The sequence below is a fragment of the Brassica napus genome, chromosome A9, assembly GCF_020379485.1.
Source record: "Brassica napus cultivar Da-Ae chromosome A9, Da-Ae, whole genome shotgun sequence".
Taxonomy (NCBI): Eukaryota; Viridiplantae; Streptophyta; class Magnoliopsida; order Brassicales; family Brassicaceae; genus Brassica; species Brassica napus.
The window spans coordinates 28,641,135-28,657,821 of NC_063442.1; the positions used below are offsets into that span (position 1 = coordinate 28,641,135).

Consider the following 16,687-nt stretch of genomic DNA (forward strand, 5'->3'; position numbering starts at 1 on the left):
TAATTTTGACAGTTTTCATATTACATCTTATGCCAGTAAATTTGCTATTATAATGATATGTAATATTTTACACAAATAGAAAAATTGGGTTTGATGAATCATAATATTCTTATGGTCTAAGATTCATCATATAAATGGTAGTGACTTATACGCTTTGATTTTAATTATTGTCGATGTCTGAGATTTTTTAAAATACTGGTGAAATACTATTTGCATAAAGGGAAAATTATAAGAATGTGTTTTACGTCATAGATAAAGAGTTGATTGACTCATCTCTTTTATATGTTAATGCAAACACCAGTTTAAGTGTGAGGTTCCTAGCAAATCATATTACAGATGAAATTCAAAGAAGAAGATGAGATAAAATTAAACAAAATTATGTTCTAATAAACGAGTAACCTTACCGCAATTAGATTAATAATATAAGAATATGAATATTGATACCAACCAAAACTAATATGAGGAGTTGAGTTTTGGTTATAACTCCTCAGCTACTAAGAAACAATGATATGATGACATGGGTGGAGTAAAACAAAAAAAGGGACAAGAGGTCCATTGATTTGAATATGCCTCTCTATCTAGTATCTACTCCTAATCCATAACTGCCTTCAACAAAACTACCAAAATAAGATCCATGTTTTCATCTCAACGAAATTGGTCGACGTTAAAAACTAAGTGGTTGATTACATTTTATCTTATAAACTAATCTTTTAGGTAAAAAAGCTGAGCTACCACTTTGAAAAATCATCTCATCCTACTGGACCCACAATCAACCATTTTAGTCCCCATTTGCACCTAACGACGTCAAATTAAAAACACAAAAAAGTCCACAATTCATAAAGAAAAAAGAAGAAAAAAAAAACACTCAAAGCGCTTCTTTCTATATAAGCACACTAGCTCTCAATAAATCCACACTATCACAGTCTCTTCTCTTCTCCCTATCACACTACACTACACATCATGGCTTTCTCCACTGGAAGCTCTCTCTTCGTCTGCTTCACAACACTTGTTCTTCTCTCCACTCAAATCAATGCAAGAGAGAGCTACTTCTTTGGCAAATTCCACCGAGAATCCCCCAAAGACCAAAACCCTAACAATGTCCTCCCTCTCGAGACCAGCGAGAAAACCACAGTAGAAGAATCTTTCCCCAGCAAGAAAGAGCAAGAACAAGATCCCACGTTTGTCCCCGAGTCCGAAAACGGCTATGGCTTGTATGGTCACGAGACCACCTACAACAACAACAACAAAGAAGAGTTCAACAACAACAACAACAAGTACGATGAAAAATTCAACGGTGAGACTTTCTCAACTCCAAGCCTGAGCGAGACCGAAGAGTCTTACAACAACTACGAGGAGAACTACCCGAAGAAGACCGAGAGCTACGACAACAACCGTTACAACAACGAAGAGTTCAACAACAAGTACGATGAAAACTTCAAGGAAGAGTTCAACAACAACAAGTACGACGAAAACGTCAAGGAAGAGTTCAACAACAACAAGTACGACGAAAACTTCAAGGAAGAGTTCAACAACAACAAGTACGATGAAAACGTCAAGGAAGAGTTCAACAACAACAAGTACGATGAAAACGTTAAGGAAGAGTCATTCTCTGAGAACAATGAAGACAAGAGAGGTATCTACAACTCCAACGCTTACGGAACGGAGCAAGAGCGTGAAACGCCGTACAAAGGTTACAGCCATAACTTGGAGAGACAAGGCATGAGTGACACAAGGTTCATGGAGAAAGGTAACTACTACTATGACCTTTACAACGACAGAAACCACGGCCATTTCTACCGGAAGCCTCATCAGAAAAGCCCTGCCGGTTACTATTCTTCTCAGGAGACTGGGAATAACTACGACCAGTCGTACAACAACTACAACAACGAGGAGGAGAAGAGCTTCAAGGATCAGTACAATTCCAAGTGGGAGAAGAACATGATGAACAAACAGCCTGAAGAGTTTGTTGAGGAGCAAGGAGACCAGTTCAAGCCTTGATGAAGAATTGATGTTTGATTTCCTCTCAAGATCATTACACTCTTAAAAAGTATTTTCTTTTTATTTCAACTAAGTTATTTTACTTCTGGTTGATTAGTCAAACTAAGTCGTTGTTATCATTGCAAGTGAAAAAGGGAAAGGGGGGTTTTGTGTTTTTTTTTTCTTTTAGTTGAAATGGGTTTGCTTTTTATGGGATTTTGAACTTTGATGTTTGCGTTTGCATATAATATTCGAAGAAAAGATAGTAAAATATATGGTGCTGCTTTATGTTATTTTCTTATGTTAATCACCTTTGGTTATTTTGTTTAAAAAGAAGTTGATTAAAGGACTATGGATTCATAATTTTAAAGGGACAAAACGTGACTGCTTTTCATGATTTATAATGGGGGACATGGTGATGCCCATTCCCTCTTGCAGAAGTGCAAAAGAAACATTAATAATTACTTGCACACCCAATCCAATATTTAGTTTTATGAATACATTTATATAGGATTAAAATCTACATTTTATAGATACCAAAAAGAATCGGTTTGTTCTGAATGTTAGATGGGATGGGTACATCAACAGTTATCAACCGGTATTAATTACTGGTCCTAAGGGTGTAAATGTGTAATCCCAAATCATAGACATACACTATTGCATTCGGCCTTTGTACTTACATAACTTAGCTTTAACTGGATACTTTGTCTTTTCTTTTTTGAACAAGACATTGAATACTTCGTTAGAAATTAAATAGGTAGTCCTTAAATATAGGATGCGTTTTGGATTAATGGTGTTATATGGGTGGAAAAGACAACAGAAACGCCGTGACGAGTAAAAGACAAAGACACTTCAAAGGCACTTAGCAATGAGAATCCACCTCTTGACTAGGAAAAGAAGACTCCCAATACCGTTAATCACGGCTAACATAAAGGACAAACTTAGTTCCCCTTTTTCTTTTTTTTTTCCAGGATCTATATATTTTACTCTATTTTTTTTCTGAATATATTAGTTGATTTTTAACCATATCAATATGTATGTTAGTATATAAATCAAATCCAAGAATATTGTATACCATATAATAAACTGTCTTGCTATAATTGTTTGCTACTATAACTATATTTTATTTACGTATTCATTCAAATATTATTAATTAATCATGATATCAATTTGTATTAAGAAAATTGCATTAGCTTCTATTTATTCTTTTTTATAAAAAGAGCTTACTTCTACTTCTTTATTAATGATAAATAACTAACTAAAAGAATGATATGACATTTTTCTGCTAATGGGTTTTATAATCGTACGAGAAAAAGGGAATATATAACCCATTTTTTACCTAAATGTGTTACAAAAAAAATTAAAATTGCTGACATAAGTTTCTTTCTGGGATGTAAGAGAAACCTTAGATGAATCATAGGTTTTGAGAAAACTTCTTAAACTAATGCCATTTGCAACACAATTTATTCGTATATAAAATTACATAATGCTCAATCCGTGATGTATTGGTCTAACTATTGGCACCCTCAAGAAAGGCTTATAGATGTAACATAGGCTTTGAACATATAAAAAATTGGTATATAAAGAAATTAAAATTGTTTGAAGTATTTGTGGACTTGGAATATCATAACCTCCATTATAGAATCTAATATATTAAAACTGAAGTACATTTGGAGAATCACCCTTATTTCATCTTAGTATTTATCAACTTGTGCCACTGAAATTAAAACCATTATTTGTTTATTTTATTAAAGACGTTTTTAATTTTTATCAAAAACAATGATTAGTTTGTTATGCAATTAATACTCCAATATTAATAAGACTTTCCCTAAAAGTAGACAATCAGTTAAGAAAAAGATCCCGTAAATGATACTAACATTTAATAGTTTATAACCATAATTTACATGCAACCGATTTTAGATATTACCTTACACTTATTCTCCATTAGTGCATCTCACGTATGTATCTACATAATATAAACTTCTGAGGTAAATCAAATTGATTGTATTATTCATTAAAAATAGATCATCAATTAATTGAAATTAATTATCATATTTCACTCTTGCCATCTAATATAATCAAATTTGTCGATTGAATAGCATATATTATGTAACACACCGTCTTTATTCATTCTGATAGTTAGTGATTTGTGTATCAGTTAGATTCTGTTAAAGGGCTCTGCTTGGTGGTTCGTTCGTTCACCTTCTTATGTTTGGTTGCTCAATATAAATCATAGAAACAAAAAAAGATCGTCATATCTCCTTACCTTTGATAATTTGTGTATTTCCAAATTCTATTTACGCATTGCAGATAATCTAATTTGGGATTTTGTATTACTTTTACCATTGATTATATGCTATTGCGATGGACCTAAATTCTTCACCCCAGCATGAAGAAGACGATAGTCCTTCTATTAACAGACGCTTTGAACCCCAAGTTGAGTCTACTGTTAACAAATAATCTAACTAAACTGTATTCGGATATTGTAAATATTTGGATGGAATTCGGATTCAGATCTTTCTGGGTCCAAATAAATTTGTAGAAACCTAAAAATAGGATAACTTATGTGTTTAAAATTTTCTTTAAACAATTTATAAAAAATGTGAAAATTAACAACCGCACAGACGTGCGGATCAAGTTCTAGTTATGTAATTAAATTGGAGAAGCTATGAGTAACATGAGGAATTAGAAATCTAAATAAAATGTTTGTAATGAGATTAGACAAAGATCATGTTCCAGAGTCAACATGCATTTATTTGGAGTGAAAGGGCATATGATTTCTCGTTGTGGACGAGAAAAATGACTAGTTAAAAAGATTGCGAGGTGGACGTTAGAAAATTAATCTGAAAAAAAAAATTGAATATGGATCTAGAGAAGTTTCTATGGCATGTTAATAATGGTTATAAGAAAAGGAAATTTTGCACTCCCAATTGTTGGATCATTTGGAATTCAAGCTAGAGATTCGTTAGATCAAGAAATTGCAAATGTTTTTTTATAGGACATATACCATTTAATTTTTTAAGAAATCCAAGCTATCATTGGTCCAAAAAACGACATATTTGGACCTGCACTTTTATCTAGTGCGACGATTCGTACCCGCACATTAGAAGTTTAGAACTATGCGCTTATATACTTTCACTATGGTTTCATCAAATATGCATATCTGAAATATAGAAAAGGTTGTTAATTCATAGCAAACAGTGTTATCTACCTGTTACAGATGATGACTGGACTGTTGAGTCAGCAACGAGGATAGAAAACAACATTGTTTAAGAATGGGTTTGTGGGCAAAAAAAAATTAACCCTAAATGACTTCGTTTTAGATTAGAGCTTAAGATATCTGTTTCTTCTTCCTTTCTCTTCTCTGGCAGAGTCAAGGTTCAAAGTAAAAACTTTAGTTCTCTAAAATACGAAGCTTTTACACACAATCATGAATGAGGCTTATAGGAATCACAATTTGAAAGAAAAATATTAGTTATTGTATCTAGGCTCTCTGATTTCCCTTAAAAGGAAGTAAATTCTAGAATTAGAGTTTTCAAAATTCAGAGGTTTTTCAGACATTATTTTTCATCAGTTCCATAAATCCTAATCAATGACCCTTCTCCACACCTACATGTACTTGGCATCCCTCTGTCCTTTTCACATTTGTGTCTCCAATTTCCTGCAACATTCAAAGAATCAAAGGCAGAGCGGAAGAAAATAAGAAAAGAAACTAACGAGAATTTGGGCACTTTAACCTATGAATTAATTTTTCAATCGATACAGAGGAGGAGTTTGGGTTTGATGAAGAAGCTATTGATTTGCGGTCGAAAACCTAAAACCTTTGAGTCTGTCGCGGGGGAAGAGAAAGGAAGAAGAAACAGAAATTTTAAGCTTTACTCTAAAATAAAGCCGTCTTGAGTTATTTTTCTTTTTGCCCACAAACCCATTCTTAAACGACGTCGTTCTCTATCCTTGTTGCTGACACAATAGTTCATTCATCGTTCATCACGGTTCATCATGGGGAAAGATAACACTTTTTGCATCAATGTATGAATTAACATCTTTTTATACTTCAAATATGCATATTTCATGAAACAGTAGTGCATGTATGTAAACACACGGTTCTTATATGCATGTACGAATTGTCGTACTTGGTAAAAGTGCAGGTCCAAATATGATGTTCTCCCATCATTGGTCCTATCAATTTGTTGCTGCCAACAAAATTGATGGCTATGTACCTCTAGGTTATAATAAGCTTTAGACGACTTTAGCACGACAAGAAAAGAAAAACAATGTCAAACTGAAATCAACATGAAAAGAAAAAGGGGTGATGATTGTGAGTGATAGTTGAAGTGATCCTTTAAGAAACCCTTGGATTAATTTCATAGATACTTCTGGATGTGGTCATGTGTTTCTTAAGGCTAAGAATTGTTCCAGTGAAATAAAAGATAAATTCTTCATTGGTAAATTTATGAAAAAAATTATTCATCAAATGGATGATCAAAATATTGTAAGTAATAATGCACCAAATTGTATGGTAGCTTGAGACCTTATCAAGGGTAGGTTTCTTCATATCAGTTGGACACCATGTGTTGTTCATACTCTCAATCTAGCTTTGAGGAATATTTGTGCTATAAAGAATGTGGAAGAAAATCAAGAAACATATGAGTGTAACAGAATTACTGAAATTCATGGGGAGGCCCTTGCAATAAATTAAAACATTTTATCATGATCCATAACATAAGTCTAACAGTTTTTAGTATTAGATTACTTTCGGTTGATGATCCATAATTTTTCCTCAATCGCCTATGATGCTTAAGAGATAAAATTTTATTAAAAGGAGTCTTCAAGCCATAGTTATAAGTGAAGAGTTGACTACTTACACAAATGATGACACTGTGAAAGAAAACTTTGTTAAGAAAATTTTTGAATGATCATTGGTGGGAAAATATGAAAATATGCCTTATATTATTGATTTCACAAGACCTATTTATGAGATAATATATGGGATGTGGGATTAAATGATCGAGAAGGTGAAGATTGAGATTTACAAGAGAGAAAATCGCCCATGTCTAAATTCAATCTCGTGTTTATTTATGAAAATTTGGTGGTTCGCTGAGCGAAACATAACATTCTTTTACATTGTCTAGGTCATTCTTTAAATTCAATGTATGATTTTAAGATATGTGATTTTTCTTTTGTTGTATATATACATATTTTTTATTTTGTATATTTTTAGTGATGAATGGCCAAATGAAGATTTTTCTAGATGGTCTACATAAAAATACAAAAATTTCATGTGAAAGGATGAAATGTTTTCAAAAATTATTTCTAATTAATCGATAATGATCATATAAAAGTTAAAGAGGAATATGCATTACTCTCTATGAACAGTGATTTTTTGAAGTTTAACACATTCATTTCAATGATGTCTACTATATAACCCAACAACTGGTGGACTAATTTTTGTGCTTAAACTCTTTAACTCCAAATTGTGACAAAAAAAAAGTTACTAAGGCAACATAATTCTTCTTCATGGAATCATGGACTGAGCTAGTTGGAGTACGTCCTCACCCATTCATTCATTCATCCACTAATGAAGGAAAATTAAATGTAAAGTGTGTCCAAAACTTGATTTTCTTACACAGCAACCTACAATTTTGATTAAGAAATTCTGACCAATATGAAACTAAAAAGACTAATATGTGAGATACTAACAGGGGCGAAGGCATATTGTCAACAAGGGTGCAAGTGCATCCACAAAAATAATAAATTTTACAATTTTAAGCTTAAAACCAACAGAACTTGTTAGTTAAATTGGTAAAAATCATATTATGCACCCATAGTTTTCAAGTTCGATTCTTTTTACTGATTTTTGTATTAAATGATGCACTCATAGAATAAATCTTTTGGCTTCGCGTCTGGATACTAGTGGAGATGGATTTGATTCTATGGACGATGTAGGATTCTTGGAGTTTGCCAACATCTCACTAAATGATCTAAATTTTAAAATGAGCTATTTGATGATTAGCTTATTTTTTTATTTCTAATATATTGAACAAATGTGTTTTTAATGTTGAAACTTATGTTTGATATTTGATATTTTGACTTATGGATATTTTATGTTTTCTTATATTTTTGTTATGATTTTGAATCTATTTTTTTTAAGTTTGTTGTATTTTGTCCCTAGATAATATGTCAGTAGTGAAACATAGGTAAGAAAAGAAAGTACAAGCTTTCATCAAAAAAAAAAAAAAAAAAAAAAGTACAAGCAAGTATATGGTTTTGTCAACCAATTTTTCAGTGATTAACAAAACGGTTTGAGCAGAATTATTAGGTCGACATATACTTTGAAAAACCAAAGTTGTAGTGCTTATTCTAATGTTCGTCCATAATTCATGGAGGAGCCCATTTGCATTTGATTTATGTTCGTTAAACATTTATTATTGACTATCTTGTAAATAAACATTTTTTATTATTTAATCCATTAACATTTTATCAAAAAAATATAGATCTAAGTTGAACCGTCTCGGTGATTATGATTAAGTTGGTTTAACATTGAACGCAACCAACCAAATAGAAACACAATAAAAGTATAAGAGGATCGAGACGAGAAGCAACCACTGGATGAATGCGGTTAAAGTGTCATAGTAAGGGAAGAACATGACACCAAAGTTGGAGACGTGCCGAGGAAAGGTGCTGGATTGGTTTAGCAAGAAGCATCAGGCTTAATGCTTTAAGGCTCTCATTTTTTGTTCCCAATAATGTGGGTTAACAAACAAACAAACTTGAGATGTATCTTAATGAATGGATTAACACCGTAGATGAAAGAAATGGTCAATATACACTTTTACGGTAAATGATATTCATAGCATACCAAATGGAATCTATTTCTTTCGTATAATATGGGTGCACAGAGGAATGCATAAACTCAACAAGCTACTATAAAATCCATATTCACAGCAGGAGCAAGTCTTCTCTAGCCACAAGTCACAAGTTATGAAAAAATCAGTAGACAGTAATTATGCATTTTGATTAATGTTTAAATGGGCTATTTTAAAAAATTACTGTAGGTGCAGACTCCCTCACGCACAATCCCTAAACTCTCTCACAAAAGAGAAGAAAGAAAAGGCCTAATCGAAAATCCTAATCATCCAATGTCCGCCGCAAGATCCGTGTTCCGCTCCGCGTCAAAGTTCTCCACCGGTCCCAAACCTATGCCGGCGGCATCACCTCGGTCTGCGTTTGGGATGCCTAAACAGAGCCCTCTTTCAAACCGCATTTTCAGGTAAGCCAGTGAGAACCATCCCGAAACACTGATTCTGTTGATTAGCTCCAATCTTAATGAATTCCTTTGTGTTGGGAATGAAAGATCTCCGGTAGAACTGAGCTGTTGCGTGGAGACGATGCTCCCTTACCACACTGCCACTGCTTCCGCCTTGCTCAATTCCATGCTCTCCGCTTCACGCCGTGGTTGGATCATTGAAGGTAACGCCGTGATTTTCTTTCCTCATGTCCTATATTAAAAAGCTCTTATATAGGTGGTCTATTCCCTTAAGGTCTATTAATGTTTCTTATTGCTTTGTAGGTCTAGACGAGACTAGATGAAGCCGAATCAACAAAACTTGTGTGAGTCTATTTTATCCTCTAGTCTTTGGGAGTTTGGTCTTTTACTTGTTTCTTTAGGCAATTCTTTTCCTAGATAACATGAGTCATTTGTGGTTAATTCTGCCTGATTGTCTTAGTTGTTACTGCTGTTTGATATTACTATTTATAATTTCTCTGAACCTTTCAGATTAGAACACTTGTCATTAGCATAAGCCTTAGCACTAGCACTGATACATTGTATTCACTCAGATTGCATTGATGTTGTATGATGGATTACTGGGGAGAGGTCCGCGATGCATTCAGTCTAAAAAGAGAAGCTTCTTGGTTTCTTGAACATGAACGTAGGGCAGTTTATAAAAGAAACAATTTGCGTCTCTTTGGTCACAAATAAAAGTTTGTAGGTCCCTTTTGTTTTTCCTGTGGTGAAAGTTTCTAATGGAGTGCATGCATCGTTTGTTTATGGTGTGTTGTAGATGGATGACTCCCCTTCCTTGTCGCCTTTGCAGTAAAAAAGAGGAAGTGTGTTTAAGACCACACTGTGTTGATTCTTGAACCATAAGAATTAAGAAGTGTTTTTTGCTTATAAACATTTTACTAGATATTGATAAATAAAACATGGAGGTATCAGTGCTCTCTGAAAGCTCTTTCCGTTGTATAAATCTATACTATAAGTTTAACCTTGCCGACCATATAAGTTTATGGATTTTAACCAAAAGTAAAACCACAAATGAGCCAGAGACGTCGGAAAGCCCTAAAATGATACGTGATGAGCGTAGAGTCGACAAGGCCAATGCGATTGGTGAATAATAGAGAGACTACAGAGTAACCAATCTATATTTTGATTGACTCGGGAACGAACGAGACGTAAATTGGGGGATCATTATCTACGTATGTTACATGAGAGTTACCACAATCACCTTCTTGTTTTGTTGCGAATCTACGTACGTTACATGATTCATAAGTCCCGCTTAGTCCCATGTTAACTTTCTAATGTTCAAAGTCATAAAGGGTAATGGAATAGACTTGGAACATTACAAAATTGAATGCTTAATATTCACACTGGATGTTATTGTTCCTTTCAAACTTGGTTTTGTAAAAATATGCTTACTGTAATTTATAAGAGTCAGTTAAATAATTGTATTCTAGCCATTGATAAATAGTATAAATCAAAGAACAAGGACACCTATCTAGAAGAGTTAGAGCTATTCAGGACATGCCTTGTTTTGAGGATTTTCAGTCTTCTCCTTCAAATCCAAATTGTGTAACAAAGAGTTATTATTAACAATGATACATTTTCATGTACATATAAATAAATAAATCTTTTCACAACACCTGATAAAATCAACCTCAAAGCTAATCACAAACTGAAACCTGCAAAAATCCAACAAGACACATTAACTTGTGTTCCCCATAGACGACACCCCTCCATGTCCTTGTAACTTAATGAATCTCTCAGACCAGCTTACGATTTCGCCGGTAAACTTCTCTTCGCCGGAACTACTCTCCGCAGCTCAAATCAAGCTCCGATCAGCTCGATTCCCACCTTCGCGTCGTAACGAACCTGCTCACCGCACCAATTGTTAAGTATAAAAGTCTATACTCAACTGAATACTTCTTATAAAGGTTTGCTCAATCAAATTACAACAATAGAGACGATCTCATACGATCGAATCTCTCACTCTCATACGAGTAAGGATCAAGCTCATACGCTTAGATCAATATTATTGTAAAATGATCGATGATCTCTAACTGCCACTCTACAAATCTATTTATACTCATCCATCTTTCTTCTGATGATTTCCACGTGTCACTTAAGCTCCTCAGCTCCCTTCTCACTTGCCAGCTCAGCTCCTTTCCACCTTCTTCTCGAATAAGTATGTTTATACCTATCAGAATCCTCCGAGACAACAGTGAGCAGAGAATATTTAGCTTTGATTGATATCTTCCCTGCCTCTACACAAAGCTTAGCACCAGTCACAACCCAATATCCAGGTGGTACTTCCGGACCTCTCACCATCTCCTTAGTGTCAACAAGACTCAGCAGCTTCGGTTTCACAGGCGGTGATGGCCCTTTAGGATAAACAGCCGAGTTTATATAAACCTTAGACACTGGCTTCGCTGTTGTCGGGGTTGTTGAACTTAACCCCCCGCTTAGTCTTGTACTAATCATCGAGAAAATACCAGATTTGCGTGAATCAGATGAGAGATTATCCCAGCAAGATCTACGTGTACTAGCTGTAGCAACTTGTGAGAAACCGAGCCTCAAAAACAGAACTTTCCTCATACCAATACCTTTGACTTCTAACCAGGCTTTGGTCACAATAGAGGCTGCGTCATCAGAACGTGCTCCGTGGTACTGAACCGGGAAGGTGCATACATGTGAGAATATTCCCCATTTCACAGCCTCATAATATCCTTTATCTGATGGTTCATCGATGGGTTCGTAGGTATCGTCCTGTGAGAGTTGGAGACTTGGAGGAGACGAGGAGAGGTGCTGCAAATGGATAGCTAGATGATCTCCTTTCTTCCCCTCCATGAATAAACGTACTCCCGTTACTGGTCGCTCACCAGAATCAACCTATAAAATAGTTTTTTGTTTATTTTTAAATTAAGTTAAAAAATTCTATTTATATACAACAACGTGAAGAACACATATACGTACGTACCTTTGATGTGCTGACATATAGTTTTGGACCCAACAAAGAGAACTGAAGTGAAGGGGAACTTTGTTTTCTGCAGCGTAGTCCAAGAGGGAGATCTCCATACACTGGAGCCCATTGGCGTGGAAGTTGAAACTCAAGAAACTGATGCAACTCTTCCATCGGTGGCTTATCTACAACATTTTCATACAAACTTATTACCTGAATAAAGCCATTGAGTAACTAAACTACAAAAGCCAAAATGCTCACATCTAAGGTATAAGTTCATTGCATGACTAAGAAATCCAGTTCCTGGGAGACCACTCAAGAGTGAAGTTATGGGAACAAAGCACATAGATATGGCGTTGGGCGATTGTGATATCGTTGAGAGCCAACGATCATGACTTTGTCCCATTTCGATACCTCCTCTTCTTACACAAATGCTCACCAAATCCTGTAGATTCAAACGTACATGTCTATTCAGGTTTAAACTATAAAACAAACCCAAGTGAAATCACTGGTGAAAAGAATCCGACCTCGTTCTTGGAGTGCATGACAACAGGACGACTAAGAGAGGAACCAAACTGTGAATGCAACCCGAACTGGATAGGACTCTCCTCCTATATACCCATCAAAACGTTTCAGTTTTTGCACTGAGAGAATGCAAATGGAGAGTGACAACTTCTTAAGACTGTTTACCTTTGGGTAATTACCAGCAGCAGGAGAGATACTTTGAGGTGAAAACCTTTTGTTACACAATTGCTTCAACTGTTGCTGGACTTGGTCAGGATCATGAGTCGAGTTACGCAGCTGCTTCATGTAAATAACATCTTTGCCTCCCATAGTAACTCCAGCAACCATATGAGTACCATACTTTTCAATGAACCTGAAACAAAGAAACACCAAATATCTCAATCTTTACACAATTGCTACAATTATTTATGTGTTAATGATGGAGCGGAAGCTTTAGAGTTTGATAATACCATTCTCGGTGCTTTATGAAAAGTTCTTAGGTTAGGAAATACTTTTTTTCTTACTATAAAGTTTGTTTAAAAATCACTTTCATTAATAGATCAAAAACTGACTAATAATGAAGAATACAAAAATGTTATAGACAAATTCCTACAACTAAATAAACACCAAATCGTAGATAAAATTTTGAAAACCAATTAAAATATATATAAATAACTTGGGTTAATAACACAAATAATATAATAATAAAAATATTCATGTTTATTTTAATTCTACACTGCATCAGTTAATGTTGTGATTCATCAAACATACCCAGCAAGTGCAGCAGAGTCCCAAGAAGAAGGAACCTCACGCTTGACATCATCACGGAGTGTCAACTGCGACTCCCTAACGAGCGCTACACGGAACAAGCTAATAAACCATCCATCATAAGCAAGCGTCTTCACAGAGCTCGCATCTTTTTGCCATCCTTGTCTTAAATCGAACATAGCATTAAACACCCCCGATGGAATCTTTCCCAACAGAGACATGTCTTGATTGAATTTCTCCGACATCTACACAGCCGACAGACCAAAAAAAAATAACCCTCAATATTTAATACTTATATATTTTCTTAATATTTGCGAAAACTCTAAAAGGAGTAATTTGATAACTTGTGGAAGAAGTTAACGAAGGAAACCTGGTTAAAAGAGAGTAAATCGGAGCGGAGACGAGTGCGTTCGCCTTTATCGCACTTAATCGAGCTCGAGACGTTGTTGACGACGATCCCTCCGGGGAAAACCAGGTCTCTGTTCCGGGTCGGGTCAATTTTGAGAAGGCTGGATCCGTCGGGTGTAGATTTGCAAGCGGAGAGACGGATATCGGAGGTGAGATCGTAGCCTAATCCGATCACCGAAACCGCTTTCTCGGCGGCGGATTGAGCGTCGAGGCGGGAGTTATTGGAAGCCATCGATTGACGAACCAGGAAGGGAAGAGGAGAGGAGGAAGAAATTTCAAAAGATTGTGGCGAGTGTTGAAGAAGAAGAAGAAGAAACATACAGAGGGGTCAACGCTTAGCGAAAGAAGATATAGTCAACACGCCATTACTTTGACTTATGGTTTTTTAAGTGTGAAATTGGAATCATTTTTAGAGAATGTTTTTTATATCCTTTGGTTTTTTCCCAGTATTATTTTTTAAGGTTTGATGATATTTGACTACCAAAATGCACATCATTAAGGCCTGAGATTATTATCTGAGATCCAGATCCGATCTGAGATCCGTTCTAAAAATAGGATATTTGGGGTGTCTCGATCAGATAGCAAAATCTTGGATCCGTCAAAACCGAATCCGAATATCTTAATTTTTAGATCTGGACTCCAAATCCGTATTTTAAAAGTATATTAAATTTTTAAATTTCATTGATATTTATATTTGATATATTGATATTTATACATAAATTAGTCTTATAATATTATATTTTAATTTTAAAAAAATTATACAAAAATATATTTATAAATTTTAAATAAATATTCGATTTAAGTATTATTTAAAAAGATGTAATTTATAAAAAAAATATTTATTTTTAATTATTTTAACGGATTCGGATCCGGATATCCGCGGGTAATGTAATATCAAGACGAATATCCGGATTTCAAATATCTGGAAGCCACGAATCCGGATCCGAATATTAAATTAACGAATCCAACGGATCCGGATCCGGGTACCCTAAATTTCCCGGATATCTGGATCCGTCCCAGGCCTACACATCATATTGGTTAGCCGTAGAATTTGGTCTGTAGAATTTTCTATTTATCTATATGTAATACTTTTTCTGTTTCTTAAAGAGTGTCATTTTAGTTTTTTTTTCTTGTTACATAAAAAGTGTCGTTTTAGATTTTTTTTTATTTTTTATTTTGGGTGAAATTTCAAATTTATTGATCACTCAAAAGACATTTACAAGTAAATGAATGTTAAAGAATTGCTAAAGCCTACTAGGAAAAAAAAATTGACTCCAAGAAACTGCTAAATGCCATTAATCTCAAACCATCTACTCATAAGACCACCTAACTTATGATCCCCTGCATATTTAAGAGATGATATCCTGTTCCTTATCGCTTTATCCGTCAGTTTTATCACCTGCTCCAGTGTCTGAGGCCCTTTGTGATGTCGTCTAGCATTCCGCTCTCTCCATATGTGGTATATAGTCGCCTGAAACAGAAGACACACAAGAACTTTGTCCACTCTAGTAAAGCGCCTTGTCTGAAGCATCATCAGATTATCATTCCAATCAGGGTTGATTCCAGGACCAATCAATCTGCTAGCCAGTTTGTCCCACAATGTGTATGAGTACGGACAGCCAAAAAATAGATGATTGCGCGTCTTATCATTCTCACCACATAGAACACACTCCTGATGAAGACCCCATGCTCGCATTCGATCGCCAGTAGCAAGTCTGTTCAGAACTGCCAACCAGGTTATGAATGCAAACCTCGGTACCCCCTGAGCTAACCAAATGCTGGTGCTCCATTTAACTTCATCTTGTTTATGTCGAATCTGATGCCACGTCTTAATAGCAGAGAAGCTATCGTGATAATCATCTTCTGAGTGCCGCCAAAGGATCACATCCTCACCAAGCTCAAGTGCAGGAACTGGTACGTCATGTATTATCGTATGCAAGTTGTGATAGTGTCTACTCCGCTGGTCTCTTACGTTCCACTGGGAGTTTGAGACTGCTTCACATACCCGCGCTTTCCGTCTAAGGCCAAGATAGCGTGTACCAACAGCTCCAGTAATGTCGTTTATTTTCCCCACATGAAACCAGCCATCGAACCAGAAAAAAAGCCCTTCTTCCATTGCCTATCTCAAACCTAAAGAACTGATAAGCCAGGGGGGGCGCAACTGCAGTAGTTTCCGCCATATCCAAGATCCGTTCGAATCATCTCTAACATCCCAAAAGGAGCCTTCTTGCAAGAGGTAATGTTGTATCCAAGAAACCCACAAAGAATCTGATAGCGTAAACAACCTCCAAATCAGGTTTAAAGCAAACACTTTTGTAGAATCCCTTAACCGTCTTAACCCAAGTCCACCTTCCGATTTAGGGTAGCAGAGATCCTCCCATTTAACCTTTGCCTTATGCGTTTTAGATTTACAATGCAGTTTTTTACTTAATTTCAGCTAAATAAACTTATTTATCTCAAATATTATTGGTCAATTAGACGTAATTAATGAAAACATAAATACATTTCAATCATTTTCTGAATATGTGTGAAAAATGTCTAAGTGACACTTATCATGAAACGGAGGGAGTAGCAGTTTTACAGAAAAATATATGTGTACATTAATATTCTTTTTTTAATTACTACTATAATTCTTTAGAAAATAAGATTTTTAATATTAAAATAATACTTTTAGAGTTATTTTTTATTTTTTGAAATAACTTTAAAAGCTAATATTAAAACATAATTGGTTAGTTTATATTTGTAGAAAAACAATTATAGCTAAAGATACTAGTTACATTTCAATCAAATAA

At 35.0% G+C, this 16,687-nt stretch overlaps 3 protein-coding genes across 5 annotated transcripts; 2 read left to right on the forward strand and 1 right to left on the reverse strand.

Moving 5' to 3' along the window:
* Nucleotides 1-901: 901 nt before the first annotated feature.
* Nucleotides 902-2,270, forward strand: LOC111200971 (TBC1 domain family member 5 homolog A-like). The gene has a single exon (XM_022692674.2). The coding sequence runs from the start codon at nucleotides 961-963 to the stop codon at nucleotides 1,996-1,998; it is 1,038 nt and encodes a 345-aa protein (XP_022548395.2). The 5' UTR covers nucleotides 902-960; the 3' UTR covers nucleotides 1,999-2,270.
* Nucleotides 2,271-8,966: 6,696 nt separating this feature from the next.
* On the forward strand, nucleotides 8,967-10,256 carry LOC106422022 (protein NUCLEAR FUSION DEFECTIVE 6, mitochondrial). 3 transcript variants are annotated; one of them, XM_013862847.3, is made up of 4 exons: nucleotides 8,980-9,247; nucleotides 9,332-9,447; nucleotides 9,548-9,588; nucleotides 9,817-10,256. In XM_013862847.3, exons 1-3 carry the CDS (start codon nucleotides 9,117-9,119, stop codon nucleotides 9,565-9,567), a joined length of 267 nt encoding a protein of 88 aa, XP_013718301.1. In that variant the 5' UTR covers nucleotides 8,980-9,116; the 3' UTR covers nucleotides 9,568-9,588; nucleotides 9,817-10,256. The 3 variants fall into 3 exon arrangements, with proteins under 3 accessions (XP_013718302.1, XP_013718301.1, XP_013718300.1); XM_013862846.3 differs by having other exon boundaries at nucleotides 8,988-9,247; nucleotides 10,041-10,256; XM_013862848.3 differs by lacking the exon at nucleotides 9,548-9,588 and having other exon boundaries at nucleotides 8,967-9,247; nucleotides 10,041-10,256.
* A 908-nt stretch (nucleotides 10,257-11,164) lies between these two features.
* Nucleotides 11,165-14,261, reverse strand: LOC111197921 (MACPF domain-containing protein NSL1). The gene is made up of 7 exons (XM_022692675.2): nucleotides 13,858-14,261; nucleotides 13,491-13,732; nucleotides 12,906-13,092; nucleotides 12,743-12,826; nucleotides 12,477-12,660; nucleotides 12,234-12,400; nucleotides 11,165-12,145 (listed from the first exon to the last, which is right to left on the reverse strand). Exons 1-7 carry the CDS (start codon nucleotides 14,212-14,214, stop codon nucleotides 11,375-11,377), a joined length of 1,992 nt encoding a protein of 663 aa, XP_022548396.1. The 5' UTR covers nucleotides 14,215-14,261; the 3' UTR covers nucleotides 11,165-11,374.
* Between the last annotated feature and the right edge of the window lie 2,426 nt (nucleotides 14,262-16,687).